The following is a 9,651-nucleotide window of genomic DNA, read 5'->3' on the forward strand; positions in this document are numbered from 1 at the left end:
TGACCTGAACCAAACTTCTGCAGTCTTCTCAGGACACATCCATCCTCCCTCACATAATCATTATATGCTGTAAATTTGCATACATACTCATCCAGATAAACACATCCGCCCACTCAGACTCCCACGCCATCCAGCAAACAGCGATTAAAGTTTGACCCAGGTGATGTTTTTGCTGGGATGATGATATGCTGACTGCTGTAGGTAAAGCTGTGTCCACGGTGGAGGAGACAGTCACGCTGGACAATGGAGGCTTCACGGCTCTAGAGCTCAACAGCAGGCCTGTCCATGTCAAGGGTGTGTTCCTGAGGAAGAACGGCACGAGGTACTCTAACCACACAGCTTATATGTGCGTCATCTGATGAATTCACAATATGGTTTCGAAAGTCACTCTTACCAGTTTAACCAGTCAGTAAATGTGTTGAAACAATCATTCAATAGGAATCCATATGACTGGAAATTTCATGTTCCCCAGACAGATTTCACAACAGCTTCAATAAAATTTCCCAGATTAGCTAACAGAATGCTGTTTGGTTTGAAAGTGACTTTCAAACTGCTTTAAACATTGAAACAGTACTGACAATCAATGCACTTTAAGTTCCTACAGTATTACACAGGGTTAGAATAAAGGGAGGTTGGCTTACCTCTGACGCCACATATGCCCTTACCACTTCCTTTTGTCTCCAAGCAGGTCCCCTCCCCGACCCAATCCAGCCGGACTGCGCTATTCTGACGAAGACATCTGTAGCAACTACAACGGCATGGTTTCCACAGAGAGCACCGCGCTGACAGAGAGGCCTGCAGAGATATCAGAGTCTGAGGTGGAGTGATGCATATCTACCCAATTAACCCTTCGCAGAGAGTTTGATTGACAGGCGATCTGACCAGTCATAATGACAAATCTCCTATTTTTGTCTGACAAGCCAGACCGGAGAGTAGATTAACGTTGGTGGATTTGAACCTGAATCGTGCTGTGTATTGACGTCTTTCCCCCGGTTGAAACAAGATACCTTCTGGTGTTCATTCATGTTTATTTCATGATATAACTAGTAAAGAGGAAGAGATGACCGGTTCACGTGCTACTTGAACTAATTAGGCACTACAGTGATCCGTCACGACACATTAAAGAGCCACAAAACTGTATTAATTGTTTCAATTTCTTTAAAAAAAAAAAAATGACAGACTTTGAAAGCTGAGACTTTGCTTCATATTTATAGTAACCTGCTCTGTCTTGTGAGTTTCTTCTTTGCTCTGCAATCTATTCTTCACCGCGTGAGAACATGATGTGTGGTGTGAGAGCAGCATGGCTTGTCGGACGTAGCAACTTTAACGAATGAGGGCGGGGGTTTTTTTTTTGCGAAGGGTCGATTGGGGGTTTTCTTTGACCAGCTGACTTTCCATTATCTCTTGCGTACAAGATATCGCAAACATAAGTCTTCCAAGTGTGTGATTTCCCCTCTCGTATTTCCATGATCAGGCCACAGACAGCGAGTGCGAAGAGGAGCCGATCAAACACTCGTTCGTGAATCACTACATGAGCGACCCGTCATACTTCAACTCGTGGAAGCGGCAGCAGAAGGGGCTGAAGCAGACGCTGGCCTGTTCCTATGATGAATGTGCCAGCGGGGACACCGAGTCCTACTATCAGACAGTGGTCACACAGCACAGCGTTGGCGGGGTCTACACCCCCGCCGGCCAGCCCGCGCCAGGCTCACGGACTCCTGTCACAGGCTTCTCCTCGTTCGTGTGACATACAAGAGGACCCCGACCACGACCACGATCCCTCTTTGCAGCTCGGACGACATAGTTGCAGAGGAAATTCTCTGGTTTCGCACAGTACTATCACCACGAGCACTACAAGAGACATCACACGTGACCGCTCATCGAGTTGCTGGATCCTGAATGTACTCGATCAAGATCATTATTAACAGAAGGGGAGAAAATAAAAAAGATTTTTATATGCCAATACCGAAGACTAATCAGAGTTACTGGTAATGTACGTGTCCCTCCTGTTTGCAGCCCTTGGTTGTGAAAGATGCATAAATGACTGATGTTTTAATGAGCAGGATGCAACAGAAAACACCTGTACATGTGACAAGACATTCCTGCTCTAAAGAGCGCCATATATTCACACTTAACATTCCTGCCCTTGCCACATTGAAAAGAACTTAAGGAAAAAGCTAAGTGAAAAACACGCTGTAATTACTGTATAGTCTTGTCTGAATAATCTCATCACACTGTCGGTGTCGCTATATATACACATGTTGCACTCGAGATCGTAAAGGTCATGAAATGTAAATCTTCTCTAATGGATTTGATTCGCGTTCACGCGGCCTGGATAATGAAGCACGGATGTTTTCAGTATATTCTCTATAGACTCACCAGCAAGAAAACCTGCGGAGGCTGTCAGAAGAAGCCAGACAGCTCTGGTTCCCTGCCTCTGTGTAATCAGACGGTGAGACAGTGCCAGATGTGTTGTGATTTGTGCCATTGCTCATTCTCACACATATCAACAAGTTCATAGTTTTTTTTTTTTTTTTTTGTCTTTACTCTTCTTGTTTTGTTCTTGTCTGTTTGGCCTCACTTAGGAACTGCAATCACTCTCTTGAAATTATTTAATGAACGATTGTATGAATTGTATGTGAGGAGATCGGTATATGCGGTTGCTTTGCACATATGTTCTGCACTTTTGAGCCATAAATATTTCAGTTTTCCTTCTTTTGATTGAATATTTGCTTTTTTACAGGCTTGTAAAAAGTGTAATTTTACAGTGTGATTTTAGGAATTAATTTGTAGGAATTTTGTTGTTCACTGTAGTGTTCTTCAGAAGTGACGTACAGTAGTTCTGTTGTTCTTTCACAAGACGTATGAATTTTTGCAGTTCTTGAAAATGCCAACACAAGAAGTACAGTAATCAAACAAGAGTGTACTGTTATGGAGATGTTTGTTTCAATCCCACCAACTGTTTTAGCACAAGTGTATGTCATGGACGTTCATGAAGTAAAGTTTTTTTATGATAAATTAAAGGTTTGTTGTTCACTTAAATGCCTCCAACCGCAACGTCATCTTGATAATACGTCAACATGCACACTAAATCATGACAGAAAAAAAAGCATTTAATCAAATCATAAATTGTATCACAAATTAAATCTCTGTTAAATTACCTTTTTTCAGCACAATTTAAACTAAACTGTGACTATTCACGAGACACATAACTGTAAAGGTAACAAAGCAAAACAAAAATAAATGTTTTGCAAAATAATCATCATCATCAGTGATAAAAAAGTATATATGAAAATAATAACTTGGACTGACCTGACATGAACGAGCAACATCATTATCCTAAAATCACTGTTCATCCTTTCAGATAAAATCTGCATTCTTTAAATAATTTTCTCTGGTCTTGAATGTGGTTTTGTGTTCACTCAACCAGCTATTAAAAACATTTATGTTACTGGACATCCCAAATGAAACAAAACTAGCGTCAATATTAATAACCTTTGTATAATTAAATACAAGCTATAATAAAAAAAGATCCTCTGATCTTCATTCATAACATTTCACACGGCAACACACATTATATATATATATATATTATAGACTGTTCTCAGTTGCACTTTTTGACCAATGGGTGTCACTATTACCTGTTAAAATGCAATGAAAAGACGCCTAATGTTATTGTGCAACAGAATACAGGAAGTCGCAGGGATTTATTGTCTTCTAAGGTGAGTAAAATCGATAAGCTACTTTATTTGACACTTGGGACAAACTTGGTTTCGGTTGTTTGTGTCTTTCCTCATTGTTATGTATGTTTCCTAACAAAGACATAACTTATGTAACCTCTGTTTAGTGCAGTTAACGCCGATAACTCGACATGTAAATTGTCCAGTGTTAAAAACGTAATACCCTGTCGCTTGTTACCTTATTTGGTCGTCATGCTCACCTGTAAACCACGCCCTTTTTCGGATCATGTGCCGTCTGATGAAAATAAATTCAAACCGACAGCATCGATGTGCAGTAGAGCTTCATCTGAAGAGTAACAGCTGACTCACAATGATTGAGCTCCCAGCTCTGTCTGTGACCTGGACCCTGGTGCTTCTGCTCCTAACACTTGTGTATTTGTGAGTATTAAACAACAGGTTAATGGAAATATCATTAGGCTATGCAGTATTCTGTTGCCATATGTTGTTGTAGTGTCAAAGCTTTTAGTTCAGCATCTGTATATATATTTAATCAAAATATAAAATGTTCCAAAATATTTTCTTGTATTTGTGTACTTCATCACACTGTACAGTTCATAACACTATACATCTAATGGATTTCATGTGGTTATGTCGTCTAATATCTCTGTGTTATCAATCCCTCTGAAGTTATGGTGTTTGGCCACATGGATTTTTTAAGAAACTGGGAATCCCAGGACCAAGGCCTTGGCCTTACTTTGGCACATTTCTCTCATACACTAAAGTGAGTAACTGTCTAACACCTGTAGAATAATAATAAAGGGCAGCGCATTCCAATGAGGCTGGAGCAGTCATTTTTTTAATCCGTCTTTCTTCTATCTATGTGCATGTGTATTTTAGGGTTTTTTCAAATTCGATATGGAGTGTGCTAAGAAGTATGGAAAAGTTTGGGGGTGAGTCTCAAAAGTCTTATTATTTTTTTTATTTAATGTAATTGAAGTCTTATTATAGTTATATTGTGAAATGGGTAGCACTTTATTTTACAGTCCTGTTCCTCATGTACATACTATGTACTTATTATAGTAATTACAATAACTATGTAATAACTAGGTACTAAACCTGAACCTACCCCTAAACCTAACCCTACCCCGTGTAGTTACCTTGTATTACCAGAACTTTCTTAGATAAATACACTGTAAGTACACTATAAGTACACGTTAGTACACGTACTGTAAAATAAAGTGCAACCGTGAAATGTTATATTTTAAATACCTGCTTTCTATGTTAATATATTTTCAAATGTAATTTATTCCTGCGTTAGTAAAGCTGAATTTTCCTAATTTCTCCATTCTTCAGTGTCACATGATTCTTCAGAAATCATTCTAATATGCAGATTTTGCTAATGTTTCTTGAGCAACATATCATGTGACTGTTGAAAACAATTGTTCTGCCGAATATTTGTTTTACTCTTTGTCAGGATTCTTTGAACAGAAAGCTCATAAGAACAGCATTAATTCAACACAGAAATCTTGTAACACTATACACTCTCAAAAAAAGAAAAAGGTACAAAAGCTGTCACTGGGCCGATACCTTTTCAAAAGGTACACTTTTGTTCCTATTAGGTTCTAATATGTACATTGTAAGGTACCAAAATGGACCCTTTAGGGACAAACATATACCTGTTGAAAAGGTACTGCCCCAGTGACAGCTTTTGTTCCTTTATTTCTGAGCGTGTACATGTATTGAATGTCAATTTTGATCTCTTTAATGCATCTTTGAGTAGAAGTATTTATAAAGGAAAATTGGTAGCACTTTATTTTACAATCCTGTTCCTCATGTACATACTATGTACTTATTATAGTAATTTCAATAACTATTTAATAACTAGGTACTAAACCTGAACCTACCCCTGAACCTAACCCCCCATGTAGTTACCTTGTGTTACCAGAACTTTCTTAGATAAATACACTGTATGTACACTATAAGTACATGTAGTGTAGGTATTTACCTGAACCGCTGTGATTGTAAACTGATCAATAATCCTTTCATTGCTCAGGATCTATGATGGACGGCTCCCAATATTAATGGTTACTGACCTGGAAATGATCAAAACGATTATGGTGAAAGAATGTTATTCTACCTTCACTAACAGAAGGGTAAGCTCACCTTCAGAGCTGTACTGAAAGTGTGATAATGGCAGGAAATTGAGGAGTTCTTTAAGCCCCAGTAAACATCATCATTTTTGTTATTTGTACAGGAAACAAATGCAGGTCTTGCTGGCCCCTTTTCTGATGGAATAAGTGTAGTTAAAGATGAGCGATGGAAGAGAATCCGCAGTTCACTCTCTCCATATTTCACAAGTGGTCGACTGAAAGAGGTGAAGTACAGGCCCTTAAAGTCATAGTTCACCCAAACACAAAAATTCTGTCATCTCTCATGTTGTTTAAAATCTGAATGACTTATAGATATTTTATTATATACTTTCATATATTTAGATTTATATTATTTCATGCTCTACTTGTTGCTCTCTCTGAAACATGTAACTAACACTTATTTCTAAATGTGTTTCAGATATTTCCCATAGCTGTGACGCATGCAGATCGTTTTATAAAAAATATGCAAAAGAAAGAAAACGAGCAGTCAGTTAAAGTGAAAGAGTATGTGTGACATTTGTCCTTAAACAATATATAAAAAGCAAACCACATACAATTAATTAAATTTATTAATAAAGTTAATAATATTAATTAGGATTATTTTAGATGACATTGGCTTTGTTAGAAAGTAATGATACATAAATGATCACTAATATACTATATCTAATAAGAAACAAACACTGTTTTTATTCCAGAGTTGTGGCTCCGTACAGTTTGGATGTGGTCACCAGCTCCTCCTTTAGCGTCGACATCGACTCCATAAACAACGCAGATGATCCTTTCGTTACCAACATCAAGAAGTTTTTCAAGTTCAGTTTTTTCAGTCCTCTCTTTCTGATTTTAGGTATGTCATTTTTAATTTAAAAGATGTATTTGTTTTTTATTTGCATTATACATTAGTTTTGCAGCTCTTAATTTACATGAATATATGAATACTTTTTGAGATCTAAATGTCTTTTTTTATTATTATTTTTTCAGCTTTATTTCCCGCCCTTGCAAATCTTTTGGGGAAAATGGGGATAAGTCTTTTTTCGAGGTCGTCTGTGGATTTTTTCTATAATGTCCTGAAAAAGATTAAGGACGAGCACAACAAGGAATCGAATGTATGTTGTTCCACTCTTAAGCTTATTCATGGCTTAATTGGCCAAAAACTGGTTAGGAACACTCTTTTAAAGAACCAGAAATAACTTTGTGTTTTTTTTTTCAGGGCCGGGTAGACTTTCTCAAGCTCATGCTCCAGAATCAAATACCTGGTGATCATTTTGGGGACACAGAAGAGCAACCAGCAAAAGGTTGTTCAGACAGTACAGAATTTACCCATTATAGACTCTTATCATTTCAAATGCGACTTATTTTTAAATAGATGTTTTGTGAATTTGATAGGTCTAACAGACCACGAGATTCTCTCCCAGTCCTTCATTTTCATTCTCGGAGGTTATGAGACGACAAGCACCACTCTCACTTTCCTCCTCTATAATCTTGCAACTAATCCAGACTGCCTGGAAAAGCTGGTCGAGGAGATTGACAAAAACTTCCCTCCTGATGTGAGCAGCACACTGTCTTCTGTTTTGTTCATAGTTTTTGTGTAGATAATCTAGTTTATGGGAACAGTTCACTCAAAAATCGGCCATCCAAGATGTAGATGAGTTTGTTTGTTCACCTGAACAGATTTGGAGAAATTTAGCATTTAGTACATGACCTGCTCACCAACGGATCCTCTGCAGTGAATGGGTGCCGTCAGAATGAGAGTCCAAACAGTTGATAAAAACACAATAATCCACATGACTTCAGTCCATCAATTATGTCTTGTGAAGTAAAAAGCTGTGTTTCTAAGAAACAAATTCATGATTAAGATGTTTTTAAATTCAAACTGTTACTTCCAGCTAAAACACAAGTCCTCTGTCAATGGTTTTGCCTTTTCCAGTGTCTCATCTGAATGAAGACAGTTATGCACAGATAAAACAACATTTAACAGAGTAAACAAAACTGCTTTAAATATGTTGGTTTGATTTTGATGTGAGAGAACAACAGGGGATCGACTTTTTCATTCTGTAGTATGTTGACCAGAGGGACAAATTAGTTTAATGGTGAATGTGTTTCTTAACAACATGGCATTTCACTTCATAAGACAATAGTTGATGAACTGGATTCATGTGGATTATTGTGATGTTTTTGTCAGCTGTTTGGACTCATTGGTCCTGAGTAAATTTTGCATTTTTGGAAAATTATTCCTTAAAAGCAGTTTTAAAGTTTAACGTTCAGTTGTTTTCATTAAGGAACAGGGATTATGTTTAAAACCAAGCTGAAATATGAATTGGGTATGTGTTGTTGTTTCTGGTTTATTTAGACTCCCATCACATATGATGCACTGATGAAAATCGATTATTTGGAAATGGCCATCAATGAATCAATGCGTCTCCTTCCCACTGCACCACGCTTAGAGAGGGTCTGTAAGAAGACCGTGGAGATCAATGGGGTGACCATACCAAAGGACACTTTGGTGGCAATTCCTACATATGTTTTGTGTCGTGATCCACAACTCTGGGAGTCTCCTGAGGAGTTCAGACCAGAGAGGTGTTGTGATCAGACTTGCTTTCTCTGATTTCAGCATTTCCTGCACATACACAATTTAACCTCACTTTAGTTTTTCTCTCATACTGTATAGCATGTAAATTAAAATATTTGACACATTTCAATTGAATAAACAGAGCTAAACTTGGTCGTTATATTTTTTACAGGTTCAGCCCAGAGAGTAAATCCGTGATTAACCCGTATATTTTCATGCCTTTTGGACTCGGGCCTCGAAATTGCATTGGAATGAGATTCGCCCTAATGATCATGAAGCTCCTTGTTGTGAAGCTGCTTCAGAACTTCAGGATGGAAACATGTAAAGAGACACAGGTTGGTACATCATTTCATCAGAATGTATACATTAGTTACATGAAGCTGACTATGTTTTGCCTCTTAATTAAACAGGAAGTTATAAATGCATATTCTTTGGTATTTTCTTGTTTTCAGATCCCTATAGAGCTGAATCCTATGTTTCAGCCGAAGGTTCCCATCACACTGAAGTTTACACCAAGATCTCCCAAGGGAAAATAATAATTAAAATGCAGAACATTTCGGTATCATTGATTTGATTTGATTCAATTCGATTTGAGTTATTGTGAAGTGCTTTTCACAATACAAATCATTGCAAAGCAAGTTTACAGGAAATTAAGTTTCCTACTCCCAAATGATATTATGATTATATTATTATTTGCAATATATATATATATACCCTAAACATCATATTTTTGGATTTAAGGTATTGATAGTTTACTGGGACTTAAGCTCTTCTTGATTCATTCCTTTCTGTGTTATTTACTTTACACTGTTATACATTTAAAAATACATTATTAAAAGTGTATAATTGTTTAATTACAGAACAGAATCGAAGCAATGAATGCAAATGTATAGTTATTATTGTAGCTGTGTGAGGTCGGATTGTGTGCTTTAATAAACTTGAATGAATTTTTGTTGGAAACAGACATCATCATTACAGAAATGTAAAATAAGTTTGTTCGCATCTGCGATGAAGATAAATGCTTTTAACATTTCAAACCAGAAAGTAAAACAATTACAAAACAAAAATTTGATGAAACATTAGTTTGCAGATAAATAGGCTTAGCTCTCTTAACAGATAACTCCCAGGGCCCGGTTTTTCAAAAGTAATCCAGTAGGATTTTGGATAATGGATTGGATCAAATCTTGAAAATGTGTTTTTCAAAAGAAAAAACGGATTACATTATCGGATTAGATCACATAATCCAATCTCAGTT

At 37.1% G+C, this 9,651-nt stretch overlaps 2 protein-coding genes and 1 long non-coding RNA gene across 5 annotated transcripts in view; 2 read left to right on the forward strand and 1 right to left on the reverse strand.

Moving 5' to 3' along the window:
- Positions 1 to 2,715, forward strand: part of LOC113091961 (protein sidekick-1-like) — a 110,828-nt gene extending 108,113 nt beyond the window's left edge. The window contains exons 40-42 of one of the 3 annotated variants that reach the window (XM_026257647.1): positions 202 to 322; positions 686 to 818; positions 1,475 to 2,715. In XM_026257647.1, coding sequence (XP_026113432.1) covers positions 202 to 322; positions 686 to 818; positions 1,475 to 1,747 — 527 coding nt within the window. In that variant the 3' untranslated portion in view covers positions 1,748 to 2,715. The remainder of the gene's footprint in view (positions 1 to 201; positions 323 to 685; positions 819 to 1,474) is intronic. The other 2 variants (XM_026257645.1, XM_026257646.1) reach the window with 2 other exon arrangements.
- Positions 6 to 4,052, reverse strand: LOC113091963 (uncharacterized). Its single transcript, XR_003287486.1, has 3 exons — positions 3,941 to 4,052; positions 642 to 795; positions 6 to 302 (listed from the first exon to the last, which is right to left on the reverse strand). It is a non-coding gene; the product is annotated as an uncharacterized LOC113091963 (long non-coding RNA).
- LOC113091962 (cytochrome P450 3A30-like) lies at positions 3,644 to 9,367 on the forward strand. The gene is made up of 14 exons (XM_026257648.1): positions 3,644 to 3,722; positions 4,003 to 4,118; positions 4,368 to 4,461; positions 4,578 to 4,630; positions 5,734 to 5,833; positions 5,935 to 6,054; positions 6,249 to 6,334; positions 6,526 to 6,674; positions 6,809 to 6,933; positions 7,038 to 7,122; positions 7,214 to 7,374; positions 8,178 to 8,404; positions 8,569 to 8,731; positions 8,849 to 9,367. The coding sequence occupies exons 2-14, from the start codon at positions 4,051 to 4,053 to the stop codon at positions 8,930 to 8,932; spliced, it is 1,515 nt and encodes a 504-aa protein (XP_026113433.1). The 5' UTR covers positions 3,644 to 3,722; positions 4,003 to 4,050; the 3' UTR covers positions 8,933 to 9,367.
- The last annotated feature ends 284 nt before the right edge of the window (positions 9,368 to 9,651 follow it).

This window comes from Carassius auratus, unplaced genomic scaffold (genome assembly GCF_003368295.1).
Source record: "Carassius auratus strain Wakin unplaced genomic scaffold, ASM336829v1 scaf_tig00214411, whole genome shotgun sequence".
NCBI lineage: Eukaryota > Metazoa > Chordata > Actinopteri > Cypriniformes > Cyprinidae > Carassius > Carassius auratus.

Bases quoted from the DNA above. Each gene is read 5' to 3' on its own strand.
- LOC113091962 (XM_026257648.1), top strand. From the start codon at position 4,051: ATGATTGAGCTCCCAGCTCTGTCTGTGACCTGGACCCTGGTGCTTCTG. The intron at 4,119-4,367 runs GTGAGTATTAAA...ATCCCTCTGAAG, and splicing joins CTCCTAACACTTGTGTATTT to TTATGGTGTTTGGCCACATG. The intron at 6,335-6,525 runs GTATGTGTGACA...TTTTTATTCCAG, and splicing joins CAGTCAGTTAAAGTGAAAGA to AGTTGTGGCTCCGTACAGTT.